The sequence below is a fragment of the Galeopterus variegatus genome, unplaced genomic scaffold (genome assembly GCF_000696425.1).
Source record: "Galeopterus variegatus unplaced genomic scaffold, G_variegatus-3.0.2 Scaffold12985, whole genome shotgun sequence".
NCBI lineage: Eukaryota > Metazoa > Chordata > Mammalia > Dermoptera > Cynocephalidae > Galeopterus > Galeopterus variegatus.
This window is the reverse complement of record NW_007739096.1, coordinates 2,515-22,352: the sequence shown is the minus strand read 5'-3', so window position 1 is coordinate 22,352 and position 19,838 is coordinate 2,515. Positions and strand designations below refer to the sequence as shown.

Below are 19,838 nucleotides of genomic sequence, written 5' to 3'. Positions count from 1 at the left end.
AAAATTATCTTGCATGCTTCTTTTGTCATTGAGAATACAAAATTAGAAACTTGTCGAAGGCAGTAGCGGGAAGTCAGGCAGAATGGAGATAGAGATAAATTATTGAATACTTTAAAACAGCCAGAGTTTGAATATGAGAAAAAGGAAGCACCCACATATGGAAAAGAAAAGAAATAGTTTTTATCTCAAGTCCCAGTTTTGCTTAATTACTTCCTGGTGTGGATTATTGAGAAGCATTCTGAAGACACATCCAAGTTATGAGAAAGGAGGACTGTAGTTTATTTATTATTCATTCCTGCCATTGGCATGGGATGGGAGTGACCAGCATGCCATTTCTGATAAGGAGACTGCCTGATCTACAAATAAAAGAAGAAATAGCAGACAATTAAAGAAGCACTTTAAAATCATGGCTCCTCCTCAACTATTTCTTTAAAAGTCTGAACCGAATTGGGCCTTTAAATAAATTAATTCGTTCTGTATAAAAGAGAAAGATCTACGAAAAAGTGTCTAGCTCTATACTTAACTCATAGCAAGTATGCATTGTGTTGAGGTTTTTTCTTTTTAATTCATCATCTTAATATGAGAACAGAAGTTCATAAAAATAATAATGCCTACTTCAGAGTGTTGTCATGATGACTACACGAAGTAAGGCAAGGAAAGCAATTGCTCAGGACATATTGCCTAGGAAACAGTCTGTGTTGGGTCTTATCATGCCTATTTTATTGGTGGAGAATTCATGCCTAAGGAGACTATGCTCAAGCAAACAATAGATGCTTGATTGGGAATTTTAACACAGAACCTCTGTCTCCAACACCCAATTTCTGCTGGATCAACAGGAAAAAGAGTGGGTTTTTTCCTTTTCTAGTAAGAACTTCAGAACAGAGGTGGCCTTTCTACAGTCTCCATCCACATGTGAAGATTCAGGCCTCTGATTCCTTTGTTCATGTTTAAATGAGGCATCTTGATGAAGGAAACAGGGCAAATGATGTAGAATTAGAAGGTAATGGCTCAATCACTTACATATACTAATTGGGAACCCACACAGGTAAGGAAGAGAAACAACACACTGAACATAAGTCAGAGTCCTGAGGTTTTATTAATTATTTGCCAATTATTTATATATAAAATGTGTCCTGATCTGATCAAGCATAACTCTTCAAAATAAATACCTTTCAGATTTATATGACTTTATTGTAAATCAGAGATGTTGATATATAGCTGCTCATCTCTCAGATTATGATGAGGGTCAAATCTGAAAATGTGAAATGTTGCTCATGAAAAAGTGCCCTTACCAATTGTAGTTACTATTTGTTCACTTAAAAAGCCAGCCAGCCACCTTACCTGCAGAAAGCTCTTGCATGAGTCATCCAGATAATTACTCCAACTTCATTTTTCACAGGTAGACAGAGCTTCAAAGCATGATTGTATCCTCACCTGTACATATGACTGAAATGTATCTGTCAAATAGCATATATGTGTACATATGTTGTGTGTGTGAATATTTGCATCTATCTATGCATATATACATATATAATACATGTTTATTGAAAATAAGTGGATAAAAGAATAATGGGATTTATTGTAAGACTAAAAAACAAGTTCATTTTATGAAAGCCACTTAGAGTTAAAAGAAACAATTTTAAAGATTAACAAATTAACAAATATACAGTTGTATACATTAATATCTGTTGCTTACTTTAAAACAACCATTTCCATTATGTTCTCAGTTTTATTCCTAACTGGTGTCTGCACTGTGAACTCCATGTTCAGTTACCAACTATCACCAAGAAAACAAGAATATAAAACAAACCCTATAATGTCATTGGGTCAGTAAATAACCATTTATTACAAAGTGAAGAATATCAATACATGATCTAGCAGTGGTCAGCTTAGCCTAGTCCAAAGCAGGAGAGACAATGACGTGAAGGGAATGAAAACGTCAACTCCAGACTGGTAGAGACCTGGGTTCAAATCCAGTGCCTTCCACTTGTTCTATGGCAGGGAACAAGTTACTTAAAATTCTTAAAATTCTCAAATCCTCAGGTTTCACTTCTATAAATGGATACGATAAGAATGCCTATCAATAGGGTTCTTATAAGAATTGGGTAAACCAATAGACATAAAAACACTGACACAGTAAGAAGCACAGAAGAGTGTGGTCACCAGTGTGAACAAGCTCCCAGAGCCATTGACACAGAACAGAATGTCAGCAGTTTTGCATCTAATCTCTGCTTTACCACGACCAAGGCTGATAAGTGTTTCTACTCATCATTTATTTACAAATGTAAAATACTTGATCACAGTGCAGAAATGACATTTTTTAAATGAACAACACTTTTAAATGTCCTTTGTAGTCCTGAATAAATGACTGTGGCCCTCAGACTCACATGCATCCACTCCTATTTCAGGAACTTCATTGTACAAAGATGACCAAATTAGGTGGGAGGTGGAAAGGAAGACAAGGTTCTATGTTAATCTAATGATTAAATAATTATTAATCTTTCCACTTTCTTTATCTGAGATATTCTAAGAGTAATACCATTTTAGAATTAAAATATTCTTTAGATATAAACAAACCAACCTCTTTTTGCAGATAAAAAGAATTTCCAAAATTAGTGTTAAAATTTTGACAATGGAGAGTATCGCATCCTCAGGATTTATGATCACAGGTTTAGGATTTTAATGATGTGAGAGGTAATTATCCTAAATGCAATGTGTCATCCTGGATTGAATCCTAGAACAGAAAAAGGGCAGTAGAGGGAAATTAGCAAAATATGAATAAAATCTATTGTTCAGTTGTGGGTAATGGACCAGTGTTCATTTCATAGTTCTGACAAATACACCTATGGTGATGTAAAATGATATTAAGGGAAACCAAGTGAGTAGTGCACAGGAATTCTATATTCTGTATACTCTCATAGTAACTTTTCTGTTAATATAAAATTACTCCAAATAAAAGTTAATTTACAAGAAAAAAAATTTTCAGTTTCCTCTATCAAAAAGCTAGCAATCCCAGCTCCATCTTCTAATAGCCGTGTGTCATTGAATAAACTGCTATGCCTCAAGCCCCCTGGCTTAAAAGAGTCAAATAGTTACTATGAATATATTTTGCAAAGTATAAATCAAAAGGAAAATATGAAATATTGATGTCAGCATTGTTTTTAAGCAGTGCCTACATACACAAAGTCAGCTGGAAAATTGAATCAGTCCTTAAAATAAAATGTTTTTTAAAATCATGCTATTTTTTAATGATACCCATTCTAAAATTTCAATGAAACTGCTTTTTTCATATAAACCTTTTGGAAAACATATTAGCAAATAATTCCAGAAGCATAAACATGTTTGTGTTATTTATACTGGAAACCTCACCCCTAAAAATTTATTCTAAAAGTAAAATGAGATGGGGAAGTTTTATAATGTTAGTTGGTGCAGTGTCATTTATAATAGTAAAAATTAGGAAGTATCCAAAATATTCAATAATAGGAAGATGTTTATGTAAATCAGATTATTATGAATTGGTATCACATGTTATGACTCAAGTACTATTTAATAATATGAGGAAATACAAAGTGAAGCAGTTTTATAATATGTTAAGTGAGAAAAACAGAAGAAAAATTTTAATAACTCTGCCCATTTGTACAGGTATTTTAAATATACTTTTACAATCTGGAAGAGAACATATAAAAATAATAAAGACTTTTTATTTGCTATATATATATCTTGTTATAATTACAAGAATATTTAAAATTAACATCAGATTCAAAACCCACAACACCGTATTTTCCATCATCTCAATCATTCAGAAAATGGATGTGAGGTCTGGGGATAATTCGTTTGCATAGGTGGAACTAAAATGCTAACATAGCACAGAATCTTATATTAAAATTTTTAAAGTATTGCATACTTTCCATAAATGGCCATACCATAAGCTTAGCCCTCCCCATGCTCTATGCACTTAATTTTGTATCAGTTTTAAATTCACATTCTCCTATAAGTAGCATCTTATCTGTCCATGTTTCTCCTTATATTTCCATGGTCTTTCCTTTCTTAGTAGCCATAGCCTTTAATATGCTACAGCTGCACCTGAGATTGCTCAGGGCCCCTCCCAGCATGAATTGTGTAGTCTGTGGCATCTCTACTGGCTGTGACCTTGGGAAAGTTGCCTTCTGTGCCCCACTGCCTACTATTTACTTCTTATTAGTTTTACTACCAAAACTAATTCTAGCACTAATCATTCTGAAAATAATAGAAATTCTGGTTCAACTTTAAAGTATATGTAACATCATAAAATATAAGAGGAAGTAGTAATAAGGTTATCATCCTAAATAGTATTTCATAATTATATTTTAAGCAGTAAATTTCCGATGCATTTATATGTACATATCAATCACATTTGCAAACACTTTTCTAAATAAATATTTTTATAAATTTTTTTAAAAAATTACAATTCTACATGTAATTATCCTCCCTGTTAAATTCTTTCAATCCACCATATTTTTGATCTAGGATTATCATTCAGCAATAAAAGATTTATTCCTTGGTTGTCTGACTAATCATATTTCTTTCCCTGACAACCTAGGAAATATGTTCTCTTTTGATTTCAAATACTTTTCTCCCTCTCAATGTTGCTCTGCTGATTTCCTAATGTCTCAATTTTTATACTCTACTATTTTGAAAAATAAATAACTTTTTTCTGTTTCCACTGGTGTTCTTTCCGATGGATGCTTGAGCCTTCTTTTTTTCTGTTGTCTTAGTGACTTAGCTCATTCTAAAGGAGAGACAAAGCCACTACAACTAGCACTAAAGCAATTCGGAGCTTCAGCCACCTAAATTGTCTTGAACAATTCTGAGGCGGGAACCTAATTCTATTTATGACATCAAATGCACTTATGAAAAGTTAAGTAGGCATAGTTAAAATCAGAAGACCCCACTGTAATACTTGAATCACTCTTTCTTACCCTGATGTCCTTTGCTGTGCCGTTTGTTAGGGTGTCATTGTAGAAATAGCAAATGCCATATTTTATATCAATAACTCTGTAGCACTTGAATTTATCATGCTCCTACATTAGTATTGTTCATATAGCCTCAGAGAATTTCACTTTTTAATCTAAAACATAAGGATGGAGAGAACATTAGAGGATAAGTAATAAATAAGACTATATCTAGAAAGAACAAATAAAATGCTATTGGAGAGGCAGGACAAAAGTATGCACTTGTTGCATTTCTAGTTATCTGGATTTATTGAAGATGCAAAGCTGGAGATAGGTCTAATTTCATTAGACTTAAAGTTACAGGTGCTCCTAACCCTCCCCCATAATCCCCCAAAAAAGACAACATTCTGTTATAACAGCTGCTGTTTATTGGCACTTACTATGTGCAAAGTGCTACCCCATGGGCTCCACAAATACTATTGTATTTGCTTCCACATCCTTTGAGCTTGGTAATATTATACTCATCATTAAAAATGAAGAGTCTGAGAGCCAGAAAGGTTATGTAACTAACCCAAGTGTTTACAGTGTTTAAGGAATAGGCCCATGCATTGCAGTAAACTTTGTAGCCTGACCACAATACTAATACTACACCACAATACTACACCAAAATTCGAAATCCTCTCTGAAAATGCAAAAATGTCAGTTGTAAATCTCACCACGTATCACTTCCTTGAAAATTCTGGTGATGGCAATCTCCTACGCTCTATGGAGAAAAGTCCATTCAGTGGCTGGCCAGAACATAAAGATGTTTCCTACTCCTCCTTCTACATCTGAGGAAGAGAGGAAGAGTATCTCTGGCAGACAAGGTAGAGAATGTTCCCCACTGCTTCTCAAGTGCTGTCTTCAACATGTCTCAGTAAAAAAATAAGAAGCAAAAGTTTCTTTCTTGACTTCCACCTGGAATTTAAAGAGGTTTCCTAAGATGTCATGAACCTATAGAATTGCTTCTCAGTTCCCTCCAGGGTTTGCGAGTTTCCCATCAGTATGATTTTCCCAGACACAATTTTGTGTAGTTTAACTTGCTCAAGTGTTTGCAAAACTTTACATCCCTGATCATTTAGAAGATTTTTTTTCTTTTTTTAACTTCTGCTTTTCTATTTGAAGATGCTTCCATTTCCCTTCATACTCAGGAATAGGACACTGTGTAAACTGGGATGTAATATAGTGTCTCTCTGCAGAATTAGGGCAAAATGCCTGTGTACTTTCTAAATATAAAAGCTGAGTTTTAGGATTGGGCATCATCAGTCCATAAGGACACACATGATGTTTGGGGAGTAGGGTGACAATGAGTGCTTCTTAATAACATTTTACTTATAAATGTGCAAAGATTTATACATTAATCAAAATGTTTTTTTCCCTCAGAAACCGATCTTGAGATTCCATGATTTTAAACTAAAAGCACAATTTCTAGAGGCTAAAGGAATTTTTCTATTTTCATTTTATTTGAAAAGAAGATTTGGCAGGTCTGTTTACTCCAATAGAATTTAGCGTTGAGACTGAAGCTTGAGGGACAACTTAGACTGAGCTCATCAGGTCCCTTCAGAGAGGACAAACACCAAATAATTTGTGGCTTTATACAGCATTTATACATTTTATCTTACCCATTCTTATGTCTATTTACACCCTGCAGAAAAATTCAGAAATGAAGTAAGTCACCAAAAAGTTAAGGTCTGGAAGCACGGTCACTTCAGTTTAAATGCAGAAATGAAGTGACTCACCAAAACGTCAAGGTCCGGAAGCACGGTCACTTCAGTTGTCTGTGGAATTAAAAGAAGAAATGTCATTTTTCTTTTAATTTAAATTTTAGGTGTGTGTGCTGACCCAGAAGAATCACCTGACATGGACCACATTCTTGGGCTGAGATATCTCTCAGCAACAAGACTTTAGCAATTCATTCCGGGACCCTGGTTCTCACTTCCCACTGCACTTAGCACTTCTACTGTCCATGCTCTGCTTTGCCTAATTCTTATTTATTTGTTTCTGTTAGAGGAACAGAGTGAGGTAACACATATGAGATTGTGAAGATGGAGTAGGACAGATAATGTAAGAAACATATTATTTCTAAACAGTTGTGGAAAAAAAAAAAAAACAGGGTGATTGTTTCTAAAGTCCAAGTCAGAAAGAGAAAGATGGAGACAGAGGGAGCCACAGCCTAGGAGATGTGAGAAATGGGAGATGGGGAATAGCAATTTGCCTTTCCAGAATTTATCCAATATTCCACTGCTTCCCACTGACTTAAAATTCCATCTTCATTATTATTTAAATTTACAAACTTGTGCTAAGTTTCCAAAGATAGATGGCTCAATTTCCAAGCAATTTATTCTGCTCTTCAAAATTCTCTATTACTCAGCCTATAGCAAAATGTTTACAAACCAGAGCTTTAATATCTTCCAATATCTAGTAGGGCTAATCCCCCATCGCTGTTCTCCTCACGTTTTTTTGTTTTATTATTATTACCAAGCCTACTATTCAGACATAGACATACATCTATATAAATTTTTGAATCATTTTATCAATTTCTGTGTGAAAATGTTTTGTCACGGGGGGTAGGTGTTAATTCATCACAAAATTATTGTCTCTTAAATCAGGGCCTCCTCCAGGGAGTGCAGAACCAGCCAAATATTTTTTGCAAGAACCCTGTTTATATAATTAGCTTATGTAAAAAATAAGTAAACAATTGGACTAAAGAGTGCATTACAAAACTCATGAGCTAGTGTCAGATGTAGTAATTTGTTGATGGAGATTTAGAATTGTGAGCAGAAAGAAGACACTGATGTACTTATTTATTGTCCAATTGGAGCACATTAAAATTCTTCTTAGTGTTTAAGCATCTCTCTTCTTATCATATCCAGTAATCATGTCTTCTTCTCTTCAGAACTTGTTTATGTTGAAAGAATGTCCCTGAAGCTCCTTAGCACTATTTATTTAACTCTATTTTACATAATTACTCATGATTTCTGGCTTCCAATGACTCCCTCAAAGATACTTTTTTTTTTTTTTTTTTTTTTGCCTTTTTCCATGTCCGGCAACGAATCGCAACCCTCAGTGTTGCCCCCTTACCGGACCGGGGACCGGCAACGGGATTGCAACCCTTGGTGTTGCTCCCGCGCCTCGCTCAGCCAGTGAGCGGGAACCGGTCTGTATGTGGGATCCGAACCCTCGGGCAGGAGCGCCGCCATGCTTCCCAAGCAGTGCACTTATCCAGTGCGCCACCGGGCCGGCCCCCAAAGATACTTTCTTGATAATGATCACACACACACACACACACACAACTGATGACCAGAATGAGCAAGAAAATGTGAATAATAATTTATTTCTTGCTCATGTCAAATTGTTTGGAATAACTATACATCTTCCAACCGTGTCTTCCCTTGAACCCCTTAGACCATAAACACTGCATTCCTGGAATGTTATGTCTTTTGACATAATCCCTGCATTCAAGACACCACCACCAGTAGGGAGGACAGATGAAAGACCTGACACAGATATAGAAAAATGGTTCCATTCATGCTAGGCATGTCCTTCATCACACCTGGCTTAGGACCAACACAGGAGCACACAGTGTCACCATATGTAATGGAGCAAGATAGAGCACCAATTGGAGGGGCCAGTCAGCATTGTAGAGCCATGGTCTTGAAAGCTCTGGAAGGAGATCAGCACAGCCATCCCTGGAGAACTTCCTGGCAAGTGGCCTAGAGACTGTGGAAGGGCTGAGGTGGGTGCCAACAGAAGGGATGCACAGGGTAAAAGATGCCTGCCACCACTTCCGCCACCTGCAGTGCTGTAGATGCTGCCACCATAATCAAAATATGGACAGGTAAAATCTGATGAAGGCCCACACACATGGCCAGTGCCAATGGTCAGCAGGAGACTATTCATTGCCCAGAACCTTTAAGTTGTCTTACATCACCCCAAATCAGCATGTCAACACTGTTCTAGTAACCAATGTAGTACAATCTTATGAAATAGATAATGAACTATCCTATGGAAGCCATTTCCTTGTCAGGCTGTATTCCTGGAACTATGATCTTGGCCACAGGGCCTGGGATAACTTCACAGGTGCAGCAATCAGGTTGGCCTCTGGGTAGGAGAGAGTTTTGGAGAGCACCCTAAAGGGAAAAAATGGGGATGAGATCCATACAGTTGAGTCTGGGCTGGGACGCCCTATAAGTAGACACTGCCCAGTCCCCAGACACTAGAAGGGAACTTAGAAAATGTCAGTGAAGATACCCCAAAGTGTGGACTCTAGGACAGCAGCCCCAATTGCCCATATCTAAGGGCAGTATTATCAAAAATATTGTTTCTTTCCATCTATGAACATAAAATGAGTTAGTCATGAAGACAGTTGGGTGAAAGTGTTCCAGTCAGAGAGAATAGCCTATGTAAAGGCACTATGGCAAAAGCGTGTCTGGACAGGAAAAGGAACAGAAAAGCACCAGGTGTCATAGAGGGATCAGTTGTAAGAAAGAAGTTCAGAGAAAGAGCAGGGAAGCCAGAGTATGGCTATAAGATCTTTTTTTACCCTAAGTGATGTGGAGAGCCATTGCACAGTTTTAAGTAGAGGTGCAATATGATCTGACTTATGAGTTTCAAAGATACCTCTGAGTGCTGTGCTGAGGATCAAATATTGGAGCAGGGGATGCCGAGATAAAAATAGGGAGAGTAGGTAAGAGGCAATAACAAGAATCCAAGTGACAGATGATGAAGGCTTGGAACTAGATGAGAGTTCCAAAAGTGACTAGAAGTGGTTGAATTTGGGATATATGTTGAAGGTTGAGTGAGAAGGATTTCCTGATAGACTGGATATGGGGTATGAGATAGAGAGACCAAATGTGCCATTAGCTGAGACAGAAAATGTTGTGAGGAGAGCAGGTTTGGGAATGGGGCAGAACCAGGAGTACAGCTTCAACTTGTTCTGTTTATGAAGTCTGTTAGTCATTCAGGTGAAAATGCCATGGAGGAAGTTGGATTTCCAGGTTTTAACCTCAGGAAAGAAGACTGAGCTGGAGATACTAATTTGGAAATCTTGGTCATGTTAAGAGAGTATGTCAAGAAAAACTCGGTTAAATGCTGCTAATGGATTGTGAGATGAGCAATGAGCAATGACTATTACATGTAGTGACACAGAGGTCATTGGTGTCCTTGAGAAGAGGATTTTCAGAAAGTATTAGATATTGAAGTGTGACTGAAAGAAGTTTAAAGAGAGAGGAAGTGGAGAAAGGGAGATAAGCATTATAGAGAGTTATTGAGTTTTGTTACCAAGGAGGGAGATTGAAATGGGGCAGTAGCTGATGAAGGAAGTGAGGACAATGGAAGATTCTATTTAAAATAAGAGAGAGAAAAGATTGCTGCTTTGCTGATGAAAGTGATCCAAAGCTGATGAAAATGACCCAACAGAGAGGAAAATATAGATGAAAAAAGAAACATAGAAGAGATACTTAGATCAATGCCCTTGTGTAAGCAATAGGTAACCTAAGTCCAGTGCACTAGTAAAGCGATTCCATTGGCTTTGGATTAGGCACAGGTAATGCATGTATAGTAGAAGGTAGGAAGGCAGCACACAAGTGAACGGATGCTGGCAGATTGACAGGTGTATTTGAAAGGGTCTGTGGAAGTTCTCTTCAAGCAGCTTTTCTCTGTGAAATAGGAAGTTTGTCTAATAGTTATTATTAAGTTTTATCTTTACAGTAGTTTTTTAGGCAGATATCATTCTTCAAATTAATGTACCCTTCTATTCCTACTTTGCTATGCCTTTGTATCATGAGTAGTACTAAATTTTTCAAATTCCAGTATATAGATAATTTATGGTTTACAAACTATTATTGGTAATAAGTTCCTTTAAAAAATTAAAACCGAGATTTGTTTCAGACGTCAAAGTGCTAAAAAAAAAAATTCAGGCATTAAGCTGCTAAATAATGTGTTTAATAAGTAAAGCTATTTAATGTGAATTAATTTGGGGGATTTATAGAACATAGAGGAGAAAACGTTTTTGAAACCTAACTGGCCAGTAATAATTTCAGCATGAATGGTCAGAATAGCTCTTATCTATGTAATAAAAGATGTAGACTCTCGGCCTACTTTTGACACTACAAAAATTATCAAACAGATTACAAATATTTAAGATTAGGGATCTCATTATGATCCTTCCACTTAATTTTATAATTGACCTAAAACAAATGGTTATCATAAAGTTCTTGTAGACCAAAGTTATTATATTATCAAGGGCATTTTCTTCTTCACTTACAAAATCAAGTTGAGAAAGTATAAAATGAATCCAAGAATTTAATTCTAAAATTCTATAAGCAGGCAGTGAATATGATATTCTACTATTGAGATAGCACAAATTAAATCAAAGCTATGTGCAAAGATTTTTGATAATAAGTTTCTGAAGTCATCTATTTGTCCATGAAAGAAGGGACTTTTAATTATTATTATAATACAGTCACTTTTATGTCCATGCTCTTTTTAAATTTAAGGATAAAAAAATAATAATATTCTCTGGTCAGGACCCTGCCTACCTTTCATATCTCACTTTGTACCATGCTCTCCCTCCTGCACTATGCCCTGATTATTTGGACTTCTATACTCCAGGCTAGTTTCTGCCTTAGGGTTTCTGCATGACCTTTTCTCTTTTGCCTGGAATGCTCTTCCCACCGATATGCTTAAGGGTGGTTCTATTGCATCATTCAGATTTCAGCTTAGAAATTCCTTGCAGAAAAGTCCCCATGCCTCCCTAAGTAGAGTTACCCAATCACATGCCCACCACTTCATTACTATTTTCTCAGAATCTGTTATCACTGTATGATTTTATTTATTTTCATTTTTTATGTTCTTTGTCTCCTGCACTAAAATGTAAGCTCCAAAACATAAGGAAGGCATATTGCCTTATTCATCACTCTATACCCGGCTCCTAGAAGAGTATCTGAAACTTCATACAAACTCAGCAAATATTCTTTAATGAGCAAATGAACATTGTAGTTATTAAATATATTTGGTGATTATTAAAGCTAGATACCTATTGCACATACACATTTTTACTTAAAAATGAAAATCTTGAGTTAAATGTTTTGTTCTGTTTGAATACTGTAATTGATCCTATAATTATTATCATGCTCATATATACCATATATGTTTGTTTAAATAAGAAAACAGAATGCTAAATCATACTATGACCTTAGGCTTTCCGTATACCTCATCAGGGGAGATAGTTTAAAAACTTTCTAGAGGCAGCTTTTCGTAGCAGGATATCTGGGAGAAAATAAACATCCTTTGGATTTGAAAACCCAAATCATGAAGGTAACAGCAAAATCACTGTCCCATTGTTAATAAAATATATCTATAGAGTTGCTCTAGTCAAATAGAGAATAAATAATTTCAAGACATGGACACTTGACTCTACAATATCTTGATTCAACTACAAATTTATTTTATTTTGTTAGTGGAGAATTTGAGTAAAGTGGTGACCTTCATATTAAATAGCACACTAATAAGCTGAGATTGTCTTTGCTTCCAAAAAGTACACCAGTCGTGCAAACTGGGAGGTTACTAACTCCTAAAGTGCTTACATGTATTTATTCTCCCCACTTCTTTCTTAATATTTATTTGGAAATATTTTTTTAAAACCCTAAATCACTTTTAGACTTATCCAATAATATTTATTAAGCACAAACTAGGTAACTAGGAGTGTTCTAATCATTAGGTTTACAGCATGAAAGAATAAACATAATACCTGCTTTGATAAGTATTATGATCTTTGGGGGAAAACAGAGATAAGAGTCAATAAATATTTTTTAAAGTATAACTGTAATCATAAACATTAAGAATATAACCAGGATGTAGAATTAGAGAATAACTGAAGAAAATGACAAGAGAAAGTCATCAGGAAAGACTTCTCTGAGGAGGTGGGCATTCATCTGATGATGGAAAACAGGACAGCGAGCCAGCCAAGCAAATGATCTGAGGAATAATCAATCCAGCAGAGGCTCAGGGGGAGCCCTGAACTGGAAAAGGCCCAGATGGCTCAAAATACAGGTAAAAAAAAAAGTGTGCCCAGAGCCTTAAGAGAAAGGGAATGAAGTAGGCAATGTACTGTAGACACAGGCAATAATCCAATTAGGCAGGATACTGTAGTATCTTGACCAGCTTCGTATGTTTAAAAGATGCCTCTGGGGCCGAGCCCATGGCACACTCGGAGATTGCGGCGCTGGGAGCGCAGCAGCGCTCCCGCTGTGGGTTCGGATCCTATATAGGGATGGCCGGTACGCTCACTGGCTGAGTGCGGTGAGGCCAGTCTCAAAAAAAAAAAGGACAAAAAAAAAAAAGATGCCTCTGGCTGCTATATGTCCAATGGATGGGACTAAATGGGAAGGGTAAGACCTCTTTGGCCTTGTAGGAAAGATTTGTTCTTAGCATGTAAGCTAGTTACCACTCAGGGTCCTTTATTTCATCCAAAGTTTTCTTATAGCGCTTCTCACCTCTGCATTCCTCAGTGTGTAGATCAAGGGATTTAACATGGGTGCGATGATTGAATCAGACACAGTCATTGCCTTGTCTATGGGGTAAGTGACCACAGGTCTCATGTACAAGAAAATACATGGCACAAAGAACAACACGACCACTGTGAGGTGGGAGCCACAGGTGGAGAGGGCTTTGCTCCTCCCTTCAGAGCTGCAGGACTTTAGAGAGCAGAGAATGACCGTGTAGGAGGCGATGAGGATGAGGAAGATGGCCATGCACATCACTCCACTGTTGAGGGTGACGAAGAGGCCCAAGATGTGGGTGTCCATGCAGGCAAGTTTCAACAATGGAAACAAGTCACACATAAAGTGATCAATGACATTGGGGCCACAGAAGGGTATCTGGTCCATGAAGAGAAGCTGTATCATGGCATGCATGAAGCCCCCCAGCCAAGCCCCTCCCACCATCAGGCAGCACACCTGAGGACTCATGATGCTCCTGTAGTGCAGGGGCTTGCAGATGGCCACATAGCGGTCATAGGCCATCACAATGAGAAGTAGGATCCCCACACCACCAAAGAAATGTGCCACAAAGAGCTGGGTCATGCAGCCTTCAAGGGAGATGGTAGTGCTCTGAGACAGGGAGTCCACAATCATCTTGGGGGCAATGACGGAAGAGTAGGTGGCATCCATGAGGGACAAAGAAGTAAGGAAAAAATACATAGGTGACTTCAGACTCTGACTTGCAGTCAGAGTTAACACAATGAGTAGGTTTCCCAACACTGTAGCCACATACATGATTAGAAACACAGCAGAGAATATCTTCCTAAGCTCTGGATTCTTCATAATGCCCAAAAGAATGAATTCAGTCACATTTTTTGGATTCTCCATTTAATGTGGACTGATGCAAGCATATCACTGAGCTGGAAAATCTGCAAAAGGAATATTATTTTTAATTAGTAATCGCTGGGTGCATTGGACATTTTTTGCACCCTGTTGCACACTCTCTTAACCTACTTTTTTCTCTCACTGTTGCTACAGAAATCAGTGGCTGATAATAAAAGCCTGGCAGAGCTTGATTCTACTGATCCCCACAGCAACACCCTCTCTCACTGGTGCAGTTCTTTCTCTCTGTTCCGGTGCTTGCTGCTTCAGACACTTAGGAGACCCTGCTTCATCATTTGGTGCATTCACACACCTGGAAATGTGAAGGAATTAGCACACTTAGGGAAACCTTTGACCATTAGTAGGTCGGAGCGGGAGCGCCGCCATGCTCCCAAGCGGCGCACTGTAGCAGTGCGCCACCGGGCCGGCCCAGCTCAACACAATCTTGGATTAACTTTCCTTCCTTCCCTCTTTTACTTTTCCCAACGCCTCCATTCTGTTTTCCAAAGTAAGCTACCTACATACAGACCCTTCTTTCAGCCTCTCCTTTTCAGAAACTTTAAGCTAGGATGCTGACCTTCCTTTATCACTAGACACACCAAAGATCTTGGAAAATGTCATATAAATTTTCATTTATTTATTCCACATATTTATTGGGCACCTAAAATATGCTAGTAGAAGAGCCTACGAGACAAGTACATCATATCCCCAGGACTCTCCACTTATTAATAACTATATTCTTTCCATTTGCATACCTTTCTTCTAAAATTGGATTATTGATAATAATATTATTATTGTTATGTATTGCTGATATTCAATGAGTCCCTGCTATGTCTCAGGCAGTGGAATATGTTATGAGATATTTTCTTCATTTTAGAGATTGGATACTGAGTCTTCAGAGAGGTGGAAAAAATGACACTAAGTTCCCACAGGTACTTAGTTAACACTGAAGTCAAATTCAAATTCAGCTTCTGGCTCCAAAATTAATACCAATAGCAATCTACCTTGCTTCTCTTATAATAATATCAACTGTTCAACATGAATGAGATATCGTCCCTCATGATATAAGTTCATTTTTGTAACAACTCAATGAGATAGATGTATGCTTCCTGTGCTTGCTTTATTCAACAATTGTACAACAAAGTTCAATAACAATTCTACAATAAACAGCATGTTCTAATTTTATGTATATAAGAATATATATATTTCAATCCTGAAACTAGACGTTACAACCATTAACTAAGTTTCCAAGTGTTCTAATAATTTTCCAGATATAATGATTAAAAAAGAAATTAAAGCTTAAGCCTCTTTCTCTGCTCCAAGAAGACCCAGACATACAACGTAGCTGACACCATCCCTGCACATGAGACTGAATTAGCGTAAATTATCCTGTGGCTAATGTGAATATTGTATCATCAAAGCATAAGTTAAATCCATGATCACTCTTCCCTCATAACACACCTACTCATTTCCACTGTTCTTTGTGGAGGGTGCTCCCAAATGAAACAGAGAATTCTAAAGAGTAATCAAAATATCAATTTTAAAAACTCCTTTTTCTTGCACTCACTGTGTACCATCAAGGTTCTAGGTCTGTTACAAGCATCATTGCGTTTATTTTTCATACAACAAAAGATGTGAACTATCACAAATCCCATCTTGAAGATGAGGAAACAGGCTTCGAGACACTAAGCGTGTCATCTAAGATGGGTGAGAATTTTGAATCTAGGTAGTCTCCTTTTGAAGCACACTTTCTTAACCATCACACTATACCTCTGAAGAAGGGAGCAGCAGCCTCTGCGCACTGGGTGCAATTGCTACTGCAGACAAATGGTAAGGTAGAAGAGCTGCTTTGGTAAGCAGCAAACTTCTCTTTGCTAGGGACACTTGAGCAGAGGTTGTGCGCCACTTGATTATAATATGTTAGAGGCCATTGCTTTAAATCGAGGTGTAAACTACTCATTCTCTAAGACTCCTCTAAATACCAAGAGGCCCAGTCTTAATATTCTCCACCTTGCTAAATGAAGTAGACAGCTGCCAGGACATTCTTTGAAAATATGCATTACGGACTAAGCCCAGTCTCTCCCATTTCCAACTCAAGGACTTCAAAGGTTATTGAGTAGCCCTAAGAAAGTAGAGAGAACACATTCTTGGAAATCAGAACAACTAAATTTTATTCCTTGTTGTCCCTCTAATTCCAAGGATATGTTGTTACATTGCTCACCACTCTGGGACTCAGTTTCCTCATCTGGAGTACGGGATAGTTGTAGCAGATGAGTGGAATGCTAGGGGTTTAAAGGAACCATCACAGGGACTCTGTCACTTTCAAACACAGTCACTTGTTTCTCAACTGCATTCAATCTTTACACATCCAGGTAAGATTCTCTTTGAGCAACCTCAAGACTTAGAATCATTTAAAACAGCATGCAATAGATAATAGACGACAGTGTCTATTCTGCCTTAAAGTCTATGAATGTATCACAATTCTATTTGACTACTAGTCTACACCTCAACTTAGCCTGACAATCCCATTGTAACAACCTCCTCTAACAACCTCCTGTTTTTGTAGTCTCCCTCCCACTGCAGTCCAGCCCATCTCTTGCTGAAAGCATACACACTTAGCCTGTTTTGTACAGTGCAAAAGGCCATGAGTGAGTAGAATTAGCTCTCCATGCAAGTCAGGCCACTTACTGTCTGCATAACTTTCAAACTCTGCAAAAATAAAACAATGCAATACTAATTAAAGACCATATGTGCCAAGCACTTATTGTTTGAGAGTATAATGCTAAGGTCTTCACAATTTTTTCTTTTAATTCTTACAAAAACCATATAACATAGGAACTATTATCATCTTGAATTTCCAGTGTGGTAGGTAAGATTTGGAGAAAGTGTGAAACTGATGAAAGCTATTGTTGGGTATGTGATCAAGTTCACAGCACAGGCTACAAACCACTATGCTGTACAACCCCTCACAGAACTTATGCTGTACAACCCCTCAAAGAACTCTCATGAAGATCAAAGGAAGTAACAGGCGTGAGAACATTTGAAGAATGCTGTTCAAATATTCATCATGATTATTTTCCATTCCTATAAGCTCCCGACATCCTGCTGCCTCTGCCCATGCCCCTTGTTAACAAATCCATTACCACTCTTCCTTCATGCCTCACTTCCTCCCCAATGCCCCCTTCACCACTGTCATTCTGTATATTTATTACATGCACCTGTATAGGTTGCACAGTAGCAATAATTCAATCATCACCTTCTCTCTTTTTTTAAATTTCATGTTGATTTTAGCTCCTTATGCGGATGCTTAGGGACGTCTAATTTATTATCTTTCCACCAAGTTTCTAATGCTGTATTGTGTTCACACTAGTCATTTAATTAACTTTAATTAAATACATGAAATTGAGTTCATCCAAGGGAAGCAACACGGAACCATGGGGCCCATGCAATGCCAGTACCAATTCCTGCCTCCAGAAATGGGAGTGCCATTGTCAGAGTCTGGCTGCTATTCCTCTGCCATCCAGGCTCACATATCCCATTGACCATCTTTCACCTTTACAATTTCTATTCCTATACATGCTTTAGCCAAACTTGAGAGTTGAATCATACCTTGGAGTTCTAGTTCAGTGTTGAATCACTGCCCATCAGATCCTCTTTGTAATATTGTCTTTGTCTTATATAAAGAAGAGAAGGATTACATTTATTCAACTGTCTAATTATTACTTAGTAAATATTTCTAGTTTAATAGCATGTCCAACAAGGAAGTTCCCTATTCATAAATAGGGCAACAGACTGAGCTCACATGAAAACATGCACATAAAATATAAGTTCCAGAACAGGAAAATATCAGTATGATCTACAGATTTCCAAGAAGATGAAATGAGTTAAGCCTTGACAGGAGAATTTAGGAAATTCTAAATTTATAAATTCATAATTTACAAAGTGAGCAACAACAAAAATAGCATGGGCAAGGCATGAAGAGAGAAAGGAAAAATGTGGTGTACATAGTTGGAATATACGGACTCTGATATCACAAAACCTGGATTTCTTTACGGACATTACAGGGATGTAACTAACTAGAGGTCATACATTTTCCCTAAATCTCAGTTGCTTTTTCCAGAGTTGTTGTATTAAACATATTTCATGCCTAGCATTATTGTTTATATTTTAACATTTAAACTTATAGACATTAGAATATAATAAGATAGTAATTTAAATTATATTTTAAATGTTTATTAAATGTTATAATGTCCTTCATATTGCAGGGATCTCATAAAACTTAGTCACATACACACCCCTACCAATCCTAGGTGCAAGGTCTCTTGAATAAATGCACTTAGCCAGATTACAGTTCAGTTGGGAATGGGGAGTAAGAGCCATAGTTTTAAATAAACCTCTTTAAAACTCCATATTTTCCACGTTACAGTTAGTTCTTCCATCTGAGTACCTATGATATGCCAGATAACCTCTCTGTGCCTCAAGTTCATTTTCTATATAAAGGGAAAATAATGTTACCCACCTCAAAGGGTTTTTATAAGGATTAAATGATTTTATAAACATAAAGGGCTTATATCAGTGTCCCTATTTCTTCTCTCAGGGTGAGGAGAATGACAGTGAACACAAACTATCTTAAAACAGATCCTTTGGATGTATCTTCAACAAACATGTTTACAAAGACTTCTACTAATGCTCAGTTGACTAGCAAGATATCAGCTAATGACTCCAAAACACTCAGCAGGTGTAAGCTTTTTAATTGATATATAAAACAAGCCTTCCAAAACCATTTTCTAAAAAAGCCTGTATTCTAATCAAAAGTAGAAATAGTTTACATAATACTTAAGGGTTTTTTCACTTTTATTTTTATAAATTATGAAAGTAAAGCATGGCCCTTGGAAAATATTTTACATAGATAGAGTAATAGAAAGTTTAAAGCCAAGGATCGGGCTGGCTAGTTTGCTCAGTTGGTTACAGCATGTTGTTATAACACCTTGACCATTAGAACAGTCTAGGGTTCGTATGCCAGTACCAGCCAGCTTCCAAAAAAGAAAAAAAATAGTAAAATAAAGCCAAAGGATCACTCCCAATCACAAGCACTCACTCATCCCTCCAGAGATGAATATAATTAGCTTGATTTAATCATTCCACAACGTATACATACATCAAAACACCACATTGTACCATGTAAACATACACAATTATCTGTCAATTGAAAATTAAAAAATAAAGAAAAACTTAGTGCATGTTCTTCAGAACTGCATTTGTATGTAGATGTACTGTATATATACAGTCATTTATGTATTTCACTCTACATAAAAGTATATAAAATATTATAACATCCTGAACATGTGTGTCATGACCGTGTTTAGAAATTTTCCTTCATTTTAATTGCTGCATATTATTACATTTTATGGTTGCACCATAATTCCCTTAACCAGTCCATTTTTGCTTGACATGTGTGTTGTTTCTAATATCTAATGCCTTACACATAATACCACAATGAACACCA

At 37.0% G+C, this 19,838-nt stretch overlaps 1 protein-coding gene across 1 annotated transcript; it reads right to left on the bottom strand.

Annotated features, from left to right (window-relative positions):
• Window positions 1–13,429: 13,429 nt before the first annotated feature.
• Window positions 13,430–14,338, bottom strand: LOC103581410 (olfactory receptor 4C6-like). Its single transcript, XM_008563249.1, has one exon. The coding sequence runs from the start codon at window positions 14,336–14,338 to the stop codon at window positions 13,430–13,432; it is 909 nt and encodes a 302-aa protein (XP_008561471.1).
• Window positions 14,339–19,838: the final 5,500 nt, after the last annotated feature.